This window comes from Dermacentor variabilis, chromosome 6 (genome assembly GCF_050947875.1).
Source record: "Dermacentor variabilis isolate Ectoservices chromosome 6, ASM5094787v1, whole genome shotgun sequence".
NCBI classification, from domain to species: Eukaryota; Metazoa; Arthropoda; class Arachnida; order Ixodida; family Ixodidae; genus Dermacentor; species Dermacentor variabilis.
This window is the reverse complement of record NC_134573.1, coordinates 77,563,347-77,583,115: the sequence shown is the minus strand read 5'-3', so window position 1 is coordinate 77,583,115 and position 19,769 is coordinate 77,563,347. Positions and strand designations below refer to the sequence as shown.

Genomic DNA, 19,769 nt, shown 5'->3' with positions numbered 1-19,769 from the left:
AAAGCATAGGGCAGCGAGGTCAATCAGAGGGCATTCCGTTTGACTGGAGAAGGTTGTAGTAAATTAAGTATTGCATTTGCTGGGAGCAGAATCTCAATAAAGTACCATGAAGAGCTGCTTCAACTGAAGGTAATGAACAATGTATCCATCAGCATGGCATACTGAGACTTGGACATGGGAGCAGCAATCGATGAGTGAATACGATTGGTCTTGTTTCATTTGAATGAACCTTCTGCCTGTGATGGGACACTGGTACGAATGGCAGCTACAGATTGTCGCAAGGAAAGTTGCCTTCTTGTTAAACAGTCTCATGTGTTATTTCTAGAAAATTCACTTCAATGAGACTACATAGAGCCAATGATGAAGCAGTCAAGGACGTGAAGGAGACACTAGACTGATTAATGCTTGCAGAGATGAAAAGAAACAAAAATTATGCAGAAACCATCGACGATGATTGTCAATATAAGTGAATAGCTCGAATGAACGGACAAATGATCAAGCAAGCGACAATACCCCCCCCCCCTTTTTTTTTCCCAGCAACTCTGTTATCCGAGAGCACGCACCATTTCCCTCAGCACCTTTCCTCCCCTTTCCTGAGTTCCTTTGAGACAGCCGTGAAGAGCGAATGTGCCCACTTCCTGCTCTCCCTGGTGTGTCGGTGTAAACACTGTCAGTGTTCAACAGAACACTTGCATGGGTCTGCAGTGTATATGTACTTCGTGGTCAAGAATCCATCACAGATTCTCATCTGCCGCATCGTCCACGATGGGCTGGCCACCGCCAGGTGGCCAGCAAAACATACAACGAATGAGCAAGTGACAGCCTCCTCTCCTCCTTCCTATGGCTCATCCTCGACACTCACTTCCCCAAGAGCATGCATCCTTTCCCTGGGAGTGTTTCTTTGCCTTGTCGCATGCAAGTCTAACCTACCATCCTTGTACCACCGGCCACAAAAACAGCCGAAAGAGCCAAAGAAAGCTATTGGGTTTAAAGGATAACACTGTGAGTGTAACACTCAGCTAACACTGTTCCACGGCGTGGAAAAAGGAAGGCTCACATTGAACTGAAAGTGTGGAATGACGTTGATTCCGCTGGGCGCTTACAGAGGGTGACTTGTACCTAGAACTATGCACGTGATCTGAACGTTCCTTACGGAGCGTGACACTACACGTCCGTGACAGCAAGTGGTATTAGCGACATTAAAAGATACATCAAAGCTGCCATTAATTAACACTAGATTGTGCCTCCAGTTCTGCACTGGCACTCTGTTGCAAGCGCCATTTATCTTCGTGTCATCCCCTGTGTCCACTGTTTTGCTATGCATTTTTTTTTTCAACAGCATCAAACTGTGAGGCCTTTAAGGTGTTTACTGTGGCAAACAATCACCGCACAATGTACGTGTTATGTGCACTACAACTGTTCATATCGATTACTTGAATTTTTTTTTTTTCAAATACTGTTGGCCGTCTTGGCTGTAACAGGGTGGGTACAGCTGGTATGCACATGGCGTAAAAAATGTAAACACTTTACAAACGAAAATAGGACATGAAGCAATGAATGTTGGAAATACAATGCGAAACAAATAATGAAATACAAATACAATAGTTTGGCTAAGAAATACATGTTTCTAACATTGTGACAGTGATATTGGAAGCAGCATAAAAGAAAGATTATTGTATGTATTTCTAGAATAGTGTGACAATGTTTGCATGGCACCACTAAGATTAAATTTCATAAAAGGTTTTTAACGTGTTCCTCGAAGATTTTAATGCTACTCGGCTGCAAAACAGACGCCGGCAAACTGTTCCATTCCTTAATCGTTCGCGGAAAAAATGAATAAGCGTACATGTCCAGATATGCTTTTGGAATTGAGACATGATTGCTTGATCTGACGTGTGTAGCCTGCCTGGGAGCAAGATAGGGCGTGGTTTCAATATTGAAGTGGCCTTTTGATAACAAAAAAAGAAATTTAAGTCTAGCTAACTTCCGCCGTTGAGCCAGTGGAGGCAGATCAAGCAACCGAAGCATTTCGGAAACAGAGTCAGTACGATAATACCGGGAAAGAATGAACCTTGCAGATTTTCTCTGTATCTTCTCAATGCGGTTTATAATTTCGGATTGAAACGGATCCCAAGTGACACTGGCATACTCTAACGTTGGTCTAATGTAATTTAAATATGCAATTGGCTTACATGAAGCTCCATGGATGAGACATCTCTAGTGTGCCTCTTTCTAATCTGCTTAGGTGATATGGTTCTGTGTTGCCAGTCTCATGTCAGCTTACTTACCGAGTCCTTTCCCTCCATGCAGATATGTGCACATCCTCTATGCGCCATGACTATAGTGCTTAACATTCTGCCAAGCAGCTGGTGTTTTAACCAACAAGTATTTAACAAAAGTGTGAACCTTAAGTTCACCATCACGCCTTACTCATACACTGGCTCAATCTGCACCACTGTAACAAGCCAAAAAAAAAAAAAAAGAGCTATGAGCTCACCAGCGCTGCGAATGTTTGGGTCAAGGCCTGGAAGCTCTGCTTCTGCGTCCTTGGTCACTGAGTACACGGACACTCCGCTCTCTTCGACTGTGCTGCATCAACGTTGGTTTCATTTGCACACTTGTAGACAAGTTATGGGGGTTTTCATTCTTTCTTGAGTGCATGGTGCAAAAAGCATGCAAAATTCAATGGTCATCACTTCGACCCCGACTCAAATGCTCTAAAAAAAAAAAAAAATCCCACCTCCCTGCTTCTTCAACCCCAAGCTGTTCTCACACACTCTTTTCGCCAACCCATCTCCCCCCCATCCAACTCCCTGTCCCACTTTTTCCTATGTGTACTTTGACGTGCACAAAATAAAACTAGTGTCATCTATTTTCTTTTCTCGCACTGTTAAGCACTATATAAAATGCAATGTTGTTGTGCCATATGAGTGAAAACAAAGCAGCAGTAATGCAGAAGATTTTTTTTAAGTTAAAAAAAATGGAGCAAGTCACAGTATATAGTCTACACTCATTACAACAGACCCGTGTGCAACAGACTTTCGGATATAACGGACTACATTTCAGCCTTAGTTCGTTTTACCTATTTTATTAATGCAACAAAGTTTGCTTTTAGCGGACCACACTACAACGGACTAGTAGCTACAGCGGATGAAATTAGTGGCAATTTTTTTCAAAATCGGGCGTATAAAACGTACTTTTGTCACATCGACACAGGCTGACAACTGGCTTGCAAGGGTCAACCGACGATCACAGCTCAATATATCGCACATGCAAGAGAGGAAGAGGGGCGGAAACATGCTGAAAACAGGCACGAAGTGGGGGGGGGGAGGGGGAGACAGGGTTCTACCCTGGCGGCTGCTGCTTATGGCGCAGCTGTCGTATCTTGAAAGTGATCTACCATGTGGACAAAGTGCGGCCAGTGCCAGTAGCTTCGTACGAACTGTGCTTTCGACGTTTGGTTTGCATTGAAGCGAGAGACAGCACGAAAATAAATTTGCTCGCTGCTGCTGCTGTGCTTATCTTGCTTAGTTTGCTACCGAAATCTATACTTCGCCCTTCGGGCAAAACTGCAGCTTGTTTTATTTGTCTTTTTTTACTTTCGATGTTCGTCACTCACTCTCTATGCAATAAAGTTATTAGACATCGCGACAAGTTTCAGAAGTGAGGCATTTCGGATGTTACGGACTTCAGATAAAATGGAAGTTTTTTGTCGGATTATCAGGGTCCGCTGTAAGGAGAGTCGACTGTAGTACAACAGCATTGTCTGGCGATAACTGTCATTGCTGGTGAACTTGATGAATCATACACACATACACAGTGACAACCAAGCCTGGCTTATTACCGACGGCAGCTTTCATGTGTTGCTATACCATACAAGTACTATTGGCCGTGAGATTGGGCTTTTAGGTGAAAGCACCAACGCAGGCCTGGTGCGGATGGGCAGTCGACGGCACGCTTTGAAATTTACACAGCAGCGCTTTGCTGTGAGCGATTTGATGATGATGATGTGTGGAGTTTTATGGCGCAAGGGCCAGGTGTGGCCAAAGAGCGCCATGTCTGTGGTAATGAGTTTGCGGTGTAATTATGATTGCTATGAAGTTGGTGTGAGGTGGCTGTAAAGAGGCCTTAAAATATACGCGCTAAAGTGCGTAAAATCTGTATGATAAAATTATGGCGATGACGTATGACTTGTTCTATGAAAATTTAGATGCATATAAAAAGAATGATACGATAAGTAAAATATATCACGATTATAAGAAATGCCAGAGCACTACTGCCTCCTTGGAGCCCTTGAAACACAAGGGTCTGGAGGCATGTGCTATACCGTACAACTATCCCAGCGGCGTCCTCTAAAGAGAGGAAGCGCTAGGAATGCATGGGGCTAATAACATGTAGGACCACATCTCTCAGAAAACCTAGGACTGTGTCTGTGTTAAAAAGCGGTTCTGGACCGAGGAACATTACTGGATGGAGAGGGATGTGCTGTCTGTAAGCTAAGGAAAAATGTTTCGTTCTTTCAGATTCGGCTTCGCGACATTCCAGAAGGACGTGGAGCACGGTCAGCCTCTCCCCGCATCTACCACAGGTTGGAGGCACACTTCCGGTTAGTAGAAAATTATGGGTGCCAAACGTGTGTCCTATTCTGAGCCGACAGAATAGGACATCTGTTCGGCGCGATTTTGTAGTAGAGGGCCAGAATCCTAACTGTGGTTTTATCAGGTGGAGCTTATTATTCGTTTCCGCGTCCCACATGCGTTGCCAGTGGTCCCGCAATCTCCTTCGCAAGAAAGGCCTCAGATCTGTGACAGGCACCGCAGCGGTAGGGTTAACAGTTTGCGATGCGATTGACGTGGCCATCTCGTCCGCCAGAACGTTACCCTCAATGCTCCTGTGGCCAGGCACCCAGCATATAATGATACGCTGGTTAGATATGTACGCTTTACACAAGACGGTGTAGAGTTCACTAAGTACAGGATTTTTGTGTGTATAGACTGACATCAAGGCCTTCACGACGCTTAGGGAGTCTGTATAGATCGCTGCTTTTGAAAGTTTTGATCTTCTTATATGTTTCACGGCAGAGAGTAATGCGTAGGCCTCGGCCGTAAAGATGCTTGTTTCGGGATGCAGTACGTCGGATTGCGAGAAGGATGGGCCGACTGCTGCATAGGATACCCCGGCATTTGACTTCGAAGCGTCTGTGTAGAAATCTGCACAGGAGTGCTTGTGCTGTAGTTCTAGGAAATGCATTCTGATTTCAGCCTCAGGAGCGTGCTTTGTAACTTTTATAAAGGATATGTCACATTGTATCACCTGCCACTCCCAGGGAGGTAAGAGCTTGATTGTGTGCATTAGGCGATGCTCGAGGAGTGGGACATGCATTTCATTGCTAAGCTCCTTCACACGCAGCGAAAAAGGGTGTCTTATGGAGGGACGGTTGCTGAAAAGTGTAGCGCACGTCATATCGGTAACGGTATCAAAACATGGATGTTCAGGATTAGAGCGTACTTTGAGGAAATATATAAAGCTGTTGTATGATCTCTGTAGGTGGAGAGACCATTCATTCGATTCGGCATATAAGCTTTCAATTGGGCTTGTTCTGAAAGCGCCCGTGGCTAAACGGATGCCTAGATGGTGAACCGGGTCTAGCATCTTTAGCGCGCTTGGGGCGGCAGAGTTATATACCACGGCACCATAATCTAATCGTGACCGGATGAGGCTCTTATACAGATTCATTAGGCACTTCCTGTCACTACCCCACGTAGTCTGGGATAGAAGTTTCATTAGGTTCATTGTTTTCAGACACTTTTCTTTGAGTTGTTTAATGTGTGGGACGAAAGTGAGTCTATTGTCGAGTATAATACCTAGAAATTTGTGCTCTTTGTTTACAGGAATCTGTTGTCCACACATTTGTAAGCAAGGATCCGGAACTAGGCCTCTCTTCCTTGTAAACAGCACACAAGAACTTTTTTGAGGATTGATTTTAAAACCATTTTTCTCTGCCCACCCTGACACCTTGTTCAAGCCATGCTGTACCTGTCTCTCGCATACTGCGAGGTTACAGGATTTGAAGCCTATTTGAATGTCGTCCACATAGACGGGATACAAGATGGCTGGTGGTAAGGACGCACGAAGCGTTGTCATTTTAACAATAAAAAGTGTGCAACTGAGCACGCCTCCCTGGGGTACACCAGTTTCTTGTATAAAAGGACGTGACAGCACATTGCCGACTTTCACCCGGAAGGTACGACTGGACAAGTAGCTTTTTATTACGTTTAGCATTTTACCATGAATGCCCATTTCTGACAAATCTCTCAAGATTCCGTAGCGCCAGGTCGTATCGTACGCCTTCTCCATATCGAGGAATATCGATACGAAGAACTGTTTGTGTACAAGCGCGTCACGAATATGTCCTTCAATACGTACAAGATGGTCGGTTGTGCAGCGCCCTTCTCGGAAGCCACACTGAAAGGGATCAAGCATTTTGTTTTGTTCAAGAAAATGGATGAGTCGCCGATTTATCATTTTTTCAAATACCTTACACATGCAGCTTGTGAGGGCTATCGGGCGGTAACTTGCCACTGAAGAAGGGTCTTTCCCTTCTTTCAAAACAGGGACCACAATGGCTTCTTTCCATGCCGTTGGAAGGTACCCTGCGTCCCAGATAGTGTTGAAAAGTGTAAGTAGTGTTACTTGCGTGTCATTGTGTAAGTGTTTGAGCATTTCATACATGATTCTATCGGATCCCGGTGCAGAGCTCTTGCATGCGCTCAAGGCAGCTTTCAACTCAGCAGCACTAAAAGGGCAATTGTACGCTTCATTCTGTCGGCATTTATTGACGAGTGGCTTGCATTCTTCTATTTGTTTATATTTTAGGAAGGATTGCGAATAATGTTTTGAGCTTGATACACTCTCAAAGTGCTCCCCAAGTGAGTCGGCCTGATCTTTCAGTGTACCGCCCTGTGTATTTACTAGAGGGAGTGAATAAGTTTGTCGTCCTTTTATCCTGTTAACCCTGTTCCAGACTTTCCCCTCCTCAGTATAAGAGTTGATACCCGATAAAAACTTCTGCCAGCTCTCTCTTCTGGCCTGTCGGCGCGTTCTCCTTCCTTCAGATTTTGCTTTTTTAAAGTTAATAAGATTCTCCGCAGTGGGAGAGGTGCGTAGCAACCCCCACGCTTTGTTTTGTTTCTTACGGGCGGTCCTACACTCGTCGTTCCACCACGGGACGCGCCGTTTGCATGCGAAACCACTTACTCCAGATATGCATTTAGACGCGGCACCTATAATGAAGGCTGTAAAATACTGAACGGCAGCATCAATTTCTAAAGAGGACATGTCATCCCATGAGATCCTGGTGAGAGTTCGGAATTTCTCCCAGTCGGCTGTATCGATTTTCCACCTGGGAGCGTGTGGTAGACATTCGCGTTCTTTATATTTTCTTAGAAGTATAGGGAAGTGGTCGCTTCCGTAAGGATTGTCGTTTACTTCCCATTCAAGTTCAGACAGTAGTGACGGGGAGACTAGGCTAAGATCTATTGAAGAAAATGTTTTGTTTGCGAGAGAATAGTATGTCGCTTCCTTCGTATTCAGAAGACAAGCACCAGAAGAGAAAAGGAACTGTTCAACGAGACGACCTCGCGCGTCTGTACGAGAGTCGCCCCACAGGCAGCTGTGCGCATTGAAATCGCCAAGAACAACATAAGGTTCTGGCAATTCGTCTATAAATGACTGGAATTCATGTTTGTTTAATTTGTAGTGTGGGGGTACGTAAAGCGAGCTAATGGTGATGAGTTTGTTTAGGAGGACAGCTCGGACTGCCACTGCTTCAAGAGGCGTTTGGAGCTGTAAATGTTGACACGCAATGCTTTTGTGGATAACTATAGCTACACCTCCCGATGATGCGATAGCATCATCGCGATCTTTGCGAAAAGTTATATACTGTCGGAGAAAGTTTGTGTGTTTTGATTTTAGGTGTGTTTCCTGTAAACACAGCACTTTTGGATTGTGTTTGTGTATGAGCTCTTGTACGTCATCAAGGTTTCTAAGGAGACCTCTGACGTTCCATTGTATGATTTGTGTATCCATATTTAATGTAAATTAGTGCTGTGTCTACGGAAACGGAAAGATGCCTTAGATTACAGAGCCCTTTCGAGGCCCTGTAATAGGTGTTTTGTTCTTTTTGAAGCGTTCGAGCGATTCTCGACGCTCCTTAGGCGCCTGGTGCGCCTTGAGGATAGGTGTGGTGTCCATTGCCTCTTGTGAGGCGCCGGACACGTGCTCTTGCGAGCGGGAAGTTTTCAGAGGGAGTCCCGCCTTGGAGGGCAAGACCCCTGCGCCCACCAGCCCGGAGGTCGATGGGGCTCCCAGAGGGATTTGGCTGCGCTGGCCGTTGCCAGCGCTGGAAGGGGCCTCGGAGGCTGGGGCAGCCTCGGCTGCGTCCACCTTCGGGGTCGATGGCCCCGTCTGCTGGGTAGACGGAGCAGCGCTAGCTGCAACCGCCGCGGGGGCAGATGGCGTAACTGCCCACTCACTGCCTGTGGGTCGGGCAGCCGCTGGAGGCCGTTGTGGCGCTGCCCCCTTACGCGCCACATCGGCAAAGCTACTCTTTGACAGGTATGACACCCGCCTACGTGCCTCCTTGAAAGATATGTTTTCTTTGACTTTGATTGTCACAATCTCTTTTTCTCTTTTCCAGGACGGGCAGGCGCGCGAGTATGCGGCGTGCTCGCCATCACAGTTGACACAGTGTGGAGTCTTCTGGCATGTTTCAGAGGAATGTTCAGTGTCACTACACTTGGCACATGTCAGCCGGCCTCGACAGTTCTGTGAACTGTGGCCGAACCTTTGGCACTTAAAACATCTGAGGGGATTGGGCACGTACGGCCTAACACGAAGTTTGATGTAACCGGCCTCGATGGACTCGGGGAGGACACTTGAGCTAAAAGTGAGTATCAGGTGTTTTGTTTGGATTTCTTTTCCATCTCGCCTAATCTTGATTCTTTTGACATTTATGACATTTTGTTCGCTGAAGCCCTCCAAGAGTTCAGCCTCAGTGAGCTCCAGCAAATCATCGTCCGAGACAACGCCTCGGCTGGTATTCATCGTGCGGTGCGGGGTTACTACTACATGGGTCTCTCCAAATGATACTAGTTTAGGCAGTTTCTCAAATTGTTTCTGATCGCGGAGCTCCAAGAGGAGGTCACCGCTGGCCATCCTCGACGCCTTATAACCTGGGCCAAAAACTTCGGTAAGGGTCTTAGATACCAGGAACGGGGAGATCGTTCGGACTTGTTTCGCTGGTTTTTCTGTGTGGATCACATGAAAACGAGGGAAGGATTCTTTTTGTCGACCAAAAAACTGGAATAAATCATCGGTGCGCCCTCTTTTCTGAGGGCGATCAGGAAGTGGAGGGAAGGATGTTGCCATAAAGGAATTGAATTTTCGGCAATAACGCCAGCCACCCACCATGGAGTCCTACAAGGGGACGCTACAGAGACTGTAAGAACAGGTCCTGTAAACGCCAGCTGTACGTCATCACTATAACCAAATATGAAATAACCTAGGTTGGTTAATCACACAAGGTTAACCCTTGCTGCCTGGAAACTATGGAAGTAAGCGGAAGGAAGGAGAAGACAGGAAAGATGAAAAGTGAGAGAAAGACGAAGGCTGGAGGGAGAGAGAGACAGGAAAAGGCAACTACCGATTTCCCCCGGGTGGGTCAGTCCGGGGGGGCCGTCTATGTGAAGCAGAGGCCAAAGGGGTGTGTTGCGTCCGCCGGGGGGCCTTAAAGGTCCAGACACCCAGCATCGGCTCAACCCCCAGGATCCCCCTTTCCCCAGACACGGCTAAGCCGCGCACGGCTACACGCGGGAGGGTCCAACCCTCGTGTGCTCGGGTACGTGGTGTCGCAACACACCAAACGCCTGCTTGCGCAGACGCCCCTGCGGGGTGTGAGCGATTTGGGACAGCGATTTAAGCCAATTTTTTGGTAATAAAATGTGCCGATTGCAGTGAACTGATGATATGGTGACCTCCAGTTCCACATTTTTGCACGACACGCGCTGAGCGTTCCTACCATGAATGAAAGGCGTTGCAAAACGCAGTTCCTGCTCTTGCACATCCATAGTGCTTCTTATTTGTGTTCGGCTTGCGTTCACCCTATTCTGCTGGCGCTGCTGTTGTGAAATTGAACTTTCTGCTATTCTTTAACTGGTCATAAAAATGCCTGTATATTACTGCACAATGAAGTTAAAGCAGCTAGTTATTGCGACTCTACTTAGCTGCTTCTCCAAATACATAGCTACCTTTTACTTCTTTTTCGATACTTTGGCTAATACTACAAGATAATTAAGTTAAGTAAGGTACTACTATGGAGTTAGTATGAGTAAAAGCGCAGTGGCAGGATGGCCATGTTACTTTGTACACATTTGTTTTTTGTTTCTTTTTTTTCCCCACTTAGCAGCCCTAAACAATGTCAAGTGTTTTTTGTGAAGTGCTTGGATCACAATCACAATAAAATTTGAGTTATTGTGACGAACGGAGGATGCGTGACGAACGGATTGCGTGCAGTCACTGGTTTTATTGCAGCGCAATCCCTACTGTGTAAAGCAAAATTGGTCTCTACATCAACTGTGCTACAACCACGCAACAAACAGACTCTAAGGGATACATGCGCTGTGCGCGCACATCTGAACAAGTAGTAGCTAGCAGATGATGCTACGTGCCATCTATACTATCGTGGTTCAGCCAGTGTCTGCCAGATAGCGAGTATGCTCGATCTCATGGCCAATAGCTAGCTCTACTAACAATATGTAGGGTGTATGCTACAGCATTAACAACAGTGGTTGTGAGGTCTTCACACAATCGTTTGAAGGGAGCCTCAACAGAAACATTACATTATTAGGCAAGACTGGCAAATTACATTTCTGTCACACCAAACAGGCAACTGTTACCACAAAAGAAAGCTTGTTACACCAGAAACTATGCAGAAACAGAACATGCTTGACAACACCACCTTGAAATTTTTGTGTCAGCTATCCCAGCCATCACACAGATTTCAACAGTGCCTTCAACAAACTAATAGCTAATCAAGAAAACAACAAAAACACAAAAAACAAACTACACTGTGTTCCTAGAATGTGCAAGGACTCCAGCTGGCATCTTTTGTGACTTTCCCTACACAAAAAATAGTAACTGTAAAATTGGTAATGTCACAATGAAAACACCACCACCACTGTTCGAGCGTTATTTCAAAATCTATGGTCTTTCCCCTCGTTTTGAATTCTTTTTCCATCACTGAAATATAGATATACCTTTTTAAAGAATTTTCTACCTGTCAAAGTTGATGTAGCATTTCCTCTTGGTGACCCCATCAATGACTCCAGTCAAACCTATTCCGTGCAGAGGCACCATTAGCACTGTTATGCTAAAAAACACATTGATTGAAAAAGCATGCAGCAAGCAACCTTCAAAAATTGGTCTAGTTGAGTCTGCAAGATTCAAAGTATAAAAGCGTGACTTCCATGGGATAACCACAGAACAGACAAGGACAATTGCTGGTACATACAATGCCATAACATCAGCATGGCACACGCCAACAGCAATAATTATGCAGGTGTCTTGGCATTTTGCCAGTGTTTGCCATTGCCTGTACTGTGGTTTTGTCCTTGTTCGAAAAGGTGTGCTGCTAGATCGAAGCAAGCCGACATGTTGCATGCTCACCAGTACTTGAGCTTGATCGGCTCAAAGCAGCCTTGGGAGATGAGCTCCGAGAGGAAGGCCTCCGTCTCCCGGCAGGCCGTGCCATTGCCCAAGGCCACCAGGTCGCAGCTGCACCGTGCACTCAAAGCATAAAATGCCTGCAGGCAGTTTCAACCGTGCTTCACTCAAGCACTACCAGAAAGTGCATCACACAGCGCAAGGCAGTATGCGGGTGGACAAACTGAAGACAGTGACAACCTGAGAATACACTGTGACAGACACACAGCTACTCACATCATTTGGGAAAATCAGTCTTATATACAATAGAAACCTGTTCATATACGTTTTGGAAAAAAAAAACATGAGAAAAAAACGTACTAACTGGGAAAACGTACGGGCCCAAGTCTATAAAAAATTTGACCCCCCCCCCCCCCCCCAGACTCAGCTGCAGTTAACACCTACATAATGTGAAACGCTTTGGAAATCATTGCAGCACAGGTGTTTTCATTTTTGCGGCTCTGGCAAGCTTACGTTTGCATTCCATAAGTTTGACCTGGGCCGGCACCTCCTCCAAGCAGTGCATTTGGTGTAAACGTTTTACGTGCCTGTTTGGCGCGAATCATTGCAGCACATGACGCAGACATGCGCCGAACTGGCGGGGCCCGAGAGACCAGAGACACGCATTGTTGTCTTTTTATGGTGTAGTGTTTTAAAACCAGGAAGGGAAACCGAAACAAAATTAAGCTGTTGGGTGACAATGGAATACAATGCCTACGATGAGGCCACAGCGAAACATGACACTCCCTTTGCACCTCCTGCAGCAGTAAACGGCGGCGTGTATGGTTTATCAGCTATTAAAAGCATGCAGTAGGCTTCAAAAGACGCACACCTCACATGCTATGAAACAGATAGGTGTGGACACTTAGCACAATAGGGTAGGAAGCAATCACTATGAATGTGTTTTTGCAATGACGCAGGAGGTGCTTTGCTGGTAGCGCAATAGGAAACTGAATACGCGTCAGTGCTTTCATGCGAGACAGACGTGCAAGTATTGTGGGAAAGCTGCTGTAGCAGGCGGCCACTTTTCTCAATCACACTTGCCCCTGGCTTTTTATTGCTTACATGGAATCTAGTTGCAGCAAAACGTATTATATAACTGCTGTTTGATGTACTGAACGTTGGTGCGGAAAGATAGTATTTTTCAACAACATATGAACCGGTAAAGAAGAAGTGCAACTGTATTGGGTCATTTTTTGCATTCTCAATCACAAATGTTGGTACTAGGAAATCGTACATAACAGGATCATATCAAAGACGTTTTACTGTAAAGCTACAAGATGCACAATGTTTCCCGACAGGGAAAATTGTCATGCACCTGAGATGACCTTAAAGCTAAGAATGAAACCTATATTCACAAACTTATATCCCGTATTTGCTATGTTTCGTATGCGTGTACTAGGGCATGTATACGAGCTAGTTGGTACGGTAAAAGTACAGGTATCCCTGTACTTTGAGTTGTCAATTAATTCAGTCTCACTTAGCAATACTCTACGCTCCTGGTTAGCCAAGATGGTAGAGCCACTTCCCTGGGATCGCACTGGTCTTAGACATGGGTTGGCTAGCTCACTCATGAGTCAATTCACTCAGACCAACCCGTGAGTCTGAGTTTGAGTGAGCGCAAAGCAAACAATATATTTTCTAAGCGAGTTCAAGTGAATTTCATTGATTTCAGCGACCTGTGGTCCTGGGTTTGATACCCATGCCTAGGACTAACTTTTCTTCAACTGAAAAGCTTTCCAAGAAACCCACATTGGGTTCCTTTTATAGCTTCGTGTTACAGTCGTTTGACGACAAGTTTCCTTTTCATCAAAGAGAACTTGCATAGATGCACCAGCCAATTACAATTGCTCCATTCTGTGACATCAGGTCAGATGTGCATTTTGTTTTCCTTATCAGGGTCCCTTGGAATGAAAATTGTGCATACCTGCCAACCTATGAACTTAAAAATTTGTAAAAATCCTCCAGACATGAAACTAGAGGGCGGGGGGGGGGGGGAACAGAAATATCATGCCTTTCTTTTTGTAAAGCTTGGCTCGAGCACACACCTTAAGCGTGATACATACGAGACTCACTGTATTCTCTTTATACTAGGGGAGTGCGAACACTTAATTATTACCAAATAATTTGATTCTTGAATCGAATATCTACTATTCAACCTTTCAAGCATTCAATATACCGTACAAACTCGTGTAAAGGTCGCACCCGTTTAAGGGCCATGCCCTGACCTTGGCAGCCCAAAATTTGGGAAAGAATTTCAGTGGAGAAGTAATTGCATTTGGTACCCCAATGCCGTGCACGCATATAGGGAAGTTTTCGCTTGCTGCGTACTTCTGCATGCAGCTACTGGATGGCAAGAGCTGCATGTTGACCGCTTGATGAAACAGTACGTCCGGGCATCCGGGGAGTGAACAGACTAAAGCCGCACCGGCACCATTTGGACGACACGGTTCAGCCCCGTGTAAGGGCCGCACCTCCCAGCGGACTGCCGCTGCGAGCGCTCCCTGACGTTGACCCGATTCCGGGACCGGTGCCGCATCCGCTGGGTACGCCTTTGTCTGTGCTAAAGCCCCTCCATCCACGCGCCACCGCCGACCAGGTTAAGTATCGCCAACCTACCTTCCTCCTCCACGCTCCTCTCCCACTCACCCCCTTAGCTTCCGGCATCAAGTGGAACTTGCATAGCTGCAGCTTCCTGTGCCGAGTGGAAGTAACGCTATGTTTTTTTAGCGTTGTTTACTTTCGCGTCGATTGAGAGGCTTTGATTGCACCAGCTGCGGTTTAAACTGTGAATGCGATTTCATCCAAGAACCACCGCCTATTGTAATCAGCGATCTGGTCGTGTTCGCTGCTTCGCGTCAACCTGCGACGCGTTGTGCCACGAGAGACAACGCACAGTGGAAACGGCAGTGGTCTCCAAGTGCCTGGGCACTTGGAGACCACTGCCGTTTTTTGTGCATTTGGAAAACAGCGACCACGAACAACTACTTCAGCGGAACACAACGGCTTGTCCCCTTTGCATTCTTCTTATGGCGACTGCCACAGCTCTGCTAAGCACGCGCGGGCGTCTCAACATTGTCTAACAGCAGTCAAAGCGGAAATTCCCGCAGCGCAACTCCAGGAAGCAGAAACACTGGAACCGGAAATTTTGAAACCCGAAATGCCGGAACCGGATTTGGTGTGAGGGGGAAAGGCGGCGCACAACAAAGGTTGTCGCTACTTAAGAAAGCGACGGTGGTGCATGGATGGAGGGGCTTTAGTCTGTACAAGGTCCAAGTTGACAGGACCGATCGAAATGACAATGAGACGCAGACAGAGGGGACGACAACAACAGTGGCGCGCATTTCGTAAAGTGTGAAGCTCGGGCCGATTAGCCACTGATAGGCACGCAGACTGTGTTGGATACGTGTACGTGGCGACGAACTACATGCTGCTTCAACACCCGTCTACCTAACTGACACGCACGATCTTGGGACAGATAACCGATAAGCCCCCCCACACGAACATATTGGCAGCAAGCATTTTGCGATCACTTGCAGCCTGTTACTACATCGGCCAGCGGCAAATTTTCGTCACGGCTCCACTTCCTAGGCCACTAGGCCTAATCGGCACTGCTTTACCGGCCACCGGCAACTAAAGTCATGGTTTGGTCCCGAATCGATGCAGATCTATTCGCAGCAGCCGTGCGGCACTTGGAAAGCTGACAAACGACCTCACAAACTAAAGCAAGTGAACGGGATGCCAGCAAAGTTGCACACGGACGCAATCCTTGCAACAAACCGTACGGTGGCCTCTTGTTCCAGAAGCCGATTGTAGACGCACATCGGTCTCTTTTTGTAGCTTCAAGCAACCCGTCACAAGACTAGCTTGGCATTTACTTCGCGGGCGCAAAAGTGTCATGGCCAGCACCATACTTCCTGGCACACCCTCACAAGCTTTTGCTTGCACCTACAGCATAAGGCGCGCGGCCACAATATTATCGCACTTGGACTGCATAAAGAACATTACAACAATGGCGGACATATCACGTTGTGTGTCCCTATAATTGCTATTGCAATAAAATCAGGAACCTTGAGACCTCGTACACATGCTCTATTGTTGCTCACATACGGGATGTTCTTTTTCTTTTTTTTAAGGGGGGATGCGGGGCTAAAATACTGATTTCGGTGAAAAAGCTTGTTTTTTATTCTGAGTTGTTCTGAATTGCTTGTTTAGCAAAGAATCTTCTCACCAAGTTTTGTAGTTATCTGAGCAGTACAAAGGAAGAAAATGAATTTTTTTCACAAGTTGGTGGCGCGCATTTCCCGTCGAACGCGACTCTGAACGCTGTTTTTCCAGACGCGGCCACATAGTGGGCAAGAAACGAAACGCAAATTTAATGCCCACGTTAGGAAGTTTGTTTTTCGCGCTTTTTAGAGAAATTGAGAAACTAAAGAAAACGACGAAAGGTCTAGGAGGCAAGGGGAAGCTGACACAAAGTGTTGTAAAAAAAGTCACTGCTTATTATGCATTTGCTCTGAAAGACAATGCTCCAGATGTAAAAAAAAAAAAACTGCAATGAGGAGTATTTGCGACGCTTTTTCACTCCTACTCAGCAGCTGAAGTCCCGCGACATGACGCTAGCCCAGTTGGTGAAGACTCTTGGTGTCACTGCAATCGCCACAGAGCCCTAATTGCAGCGGAAAAGCCATCAGTGCCAAGATCCCATTGTCCAGCTTTCAGCAGAGACATTGCCAAAAAGCTGGTGCCTCTCTACAACAGGCTTAGTAAGCCAGAGCTTCTTGCGCGATGTTCAAGGATGCAGACAAAGAATGCAAAAGAGTCCTTAAATGCTCCTGTATGGAAGAGGTGCCCAAAGACATAATTTGCATCAATGGGAACAGTGGAGACTGCAGCAGCTCTGGCTGTGCTAGAATTCAATGAAGGAGCACGTGGCATCAAGAGAGTTCTCGACAAGCTGGAACTTGAACATGGAGTCCAGACGAATAAGCATGCTCAGGAAGCAACGAAGCGAGTCATTCCACGAGCGCAGGCAAGAGCGATGGATAGCTCTAAACTGAAAAAAAAAAAGAGACGACGCCTTGAAGCGATCGCCGCAGAGCAGCATCGTGTTGAAGTGGAGAGCCCGACATATGCAGCAGGGCACTTTGATTTTTTTTCTGATCATGAGAATAAATGCCATGCTCTGAAATCTTTGAACTGATTTTTCTCAGTTTGCACTTTTTTGCAAAAAAGAGCTTTAGGAAAAGTATCATTTCCAAATTGCTTTGCCGAATTCTGCTTCCAACGTTTTTTCTAGATTGAAATTTTGTGAGGAACAAGATAAAGTACTTTTCAGATGCATAAATTTTTTCCAACATATAATATTTAGCAGATCTTGGACATGTAATGACAGTGAAAAAAACAAACTTCATTTTCAGAGTGATGGCATTTTTACAGAAATGACTTTAAAGAGGTGCAACTGACCTTATCCTGCACTATAAACCATCTAGATGGAGTCTAATCACAAATAATTTGTATATTTTTATTATTTTGTAAATGATAGTTTTCCTAAGTTCACACACAAGATTGCTAAATTTCATAACTTTTTGTCTCATTGTGCTAGGGTGCTGATATTTGGCAGATATTCTAATGACAACAACGTCAACTACCCCTGAAAATTTCATAAAAATTGGTTAAGCGCTTCAAAAGTTGACCCTTCAGCCTAGCATCCCCCCTTAACTACACAGAATTTTTGCAAATTGCGTGCTGCGGATAGCATAATTGTAGTCCTTGAGCTGGATTACTAAAAGCGGCAGACATTACTTGCACAAGTTGAGATGCTTAATCAATGAATGAGAAAAAGAAATACTAATTAACTTTTAAATGAATTACTTTACACCACATATAGCAATGCACGAACTGTAGGCGGCAAATGTGTAAGGCATATTCACTTGAAACAAATTCTGAGCGTGGCACAGGTTTGCACCATCAAACTTGTGGTAAAAAAGTGCTCTCATTCCACTTACCTTTTTAACTAGACACCATTTTATACAATGAAGGGCAGAAATAACGGGAACACCCATGTAATATTTCGTCGCACACTTTGGGAATGAACACGTAAAAACTGGTGTCATCCAGAAAATTTGTCCCAAGTGAATAAGCCTCATAAACTCACTGGCTACAATTCCTAAATTGCAATATATGCTGTGCAGTATTTAATTAAATATTTTATCAGAGCACTTTTGTTGATCAGTAGATTATGAACTTTGATTTACCATGCAAGTAATGTCTGGCTCTTTTAGTAATCCAACTATCTGCTATACACCACAGGCGATTTTTAAAAATTCTGTATATATATGTATACTAAAAAAAATGCCCGGTATTGTTCAAATCATTTCGAACAGTCCTTTTCCAGAATCACAACTTGCCTTGGGGACATGAGATTTGTGAATAAATCAAATTATCGGGTTTAGCGTCTCAAAGCAACAAACGAGGTACGAGGGGACAATGTAGTGGGGGGAGCTTCGGATTAATCTTGACCAAATGCAGCTCATTACGTGCACCTAAATACGAGTGATAATACCCACGGAATGAAAAGCAACAGGAAAATTTTAAAGTAGAACACTGCATAAGCGCAACTATTCGAGAGTGAAATGTCACGTCACTATGCAGGCAGTCGCTAAGGGCAGTACGAACTCTGCCCTATGTATAAGAGCCACAATTGCGCCTATGTAACACGAACACAAGATGGAAGAAACAAGGGTATGCGTAACGCAGGGGGACACACTCTCCCTTTTTGTGCCTTTGAGTGGTGAATAGACTCGGCTTTCGCTAACATGGCTTCAGTGTGTACTATACGTGTAATAATAATAATAATATTTGGGGTTTTACGTGCCAAAACCACTTTCTGATTATGAGGCACGCCGTAGTGGAGGACTCCGGAAATTTTGACCACCTGGGGTTCTTTAACGTGCACCTAAATCTAAGCACACGGGTGTTTTCGCATTTCGCCCCCATCGAAATGCGGCCGCCGTGGCCGGGATTCGATCCCGCGGCCTTGTGCTCAGCAGCCCAACACCATAGCCACTGAGCAACCACGGCGGGTGTACTATACGTGTCAGTGATATCAGGTGTCACAAGACTCCCACAACAGGTTTTGATGGTTTACAGAGTCTCCTTTCTCACGTCTGAAGCCGTGCTGTACTTGGCCCAGGTTTTGAACTCGTCGAGTTAGGCGGCGTTTTGACACACTCTCGGGGAATTGAGGCTCCATAGCATAGTTACTGGATCAATGGCTGTCAAGTAAAGAAATAAAATTAATACAAATATCTAGTGTCAGCCACTCCCTTAAGCTTGTGACTGGCAGCCCAAGTGACTTACTGGTGTGCGAGGACCATCTGCCTCAGGATATTCGCAGCTGGGCCCTTACTGCCACTGTGAGGGTAGATGACAGCGTGCTGAAGAAGACTTCCTGTATGGGGCCAGGGACAGGGAGCCACAAAAGAAACTAAATTAGGACGAGACAGGAAGACAGCGGATGAAGAAATCTATGACACAGACACAAACACACACACAAAAAATATTTTAATGAGCAAGTGTTGCTGGTGATGCGCACTTAAACCGTTCGCTTCTGCAGCCGGTGCAGAGCCGGCCGGAACAGGGTAGGACGCAGTGCAGGTGGTAGGTTCTTGCCGGCCACCATTAGAGCAGATGCTCTTGCCAGTATTCCATAGGTGGCAGCATATTGCAAGTTCTTTTCGACTTGTTTTGGGTTTCGAACGCTGGATGGACGTACTTGTCCACACTTTTAGCACGAGGTAATAGCAAAGCAACCAAAAGCTTGCCACTCGCCAGACTCCACTCTGTGCTTGCAGCCGTTGCAGTCTGAGTACTGGGCTCAACAAAAGCCATTGCTTCCAGCATCACCAATGCCTGCTTCAGAGTACGGTCATTTTTTTTTTCATTTTTTTTTGGCACACACCACTGAGCATTGCGTAGCGGGCCAAGGTAAAAAGTCCAAGAGGCAT

At 45.7% G+C, this 19,769-nt stretch overlaps 1 protein-coding gene across 3 annotated transcripts in view; it reads right to left on the bottom strand.

Annotated features, from left to right (window-relative positions):
* Window positions 1-19,769, bottom strand: part of LOC142584882 (S1 RNA-binding domain-containing protein 1) — a 110,727-nt gene that overhangs the window by 38,109 nt on the left and 52,849 nt on the right. For all 3 annotated transcript variants that reach the window (XM_075695206.1, XM_075695205.1, XM_075695207.1), the window contains exons 12-14: window positions 19,123-19,213; window positions 11,725-11,832; window positions 2,498-2,589 (exon numbers count right to left, since the gene is read on the bottom strand). In XM_075695206.1, coding sequence (XP_075551321.1) covers window positions 2,498-2,589; window positions 11,725-11,832; window positions 19,123-19,213 — 291 coding nt within the window. The remainder of the gene's footprint in view (window positions 1-2,497; window positions 2,590-11,724; window positions 11,833-19,122; window positions 19,214-19,769) is intronic.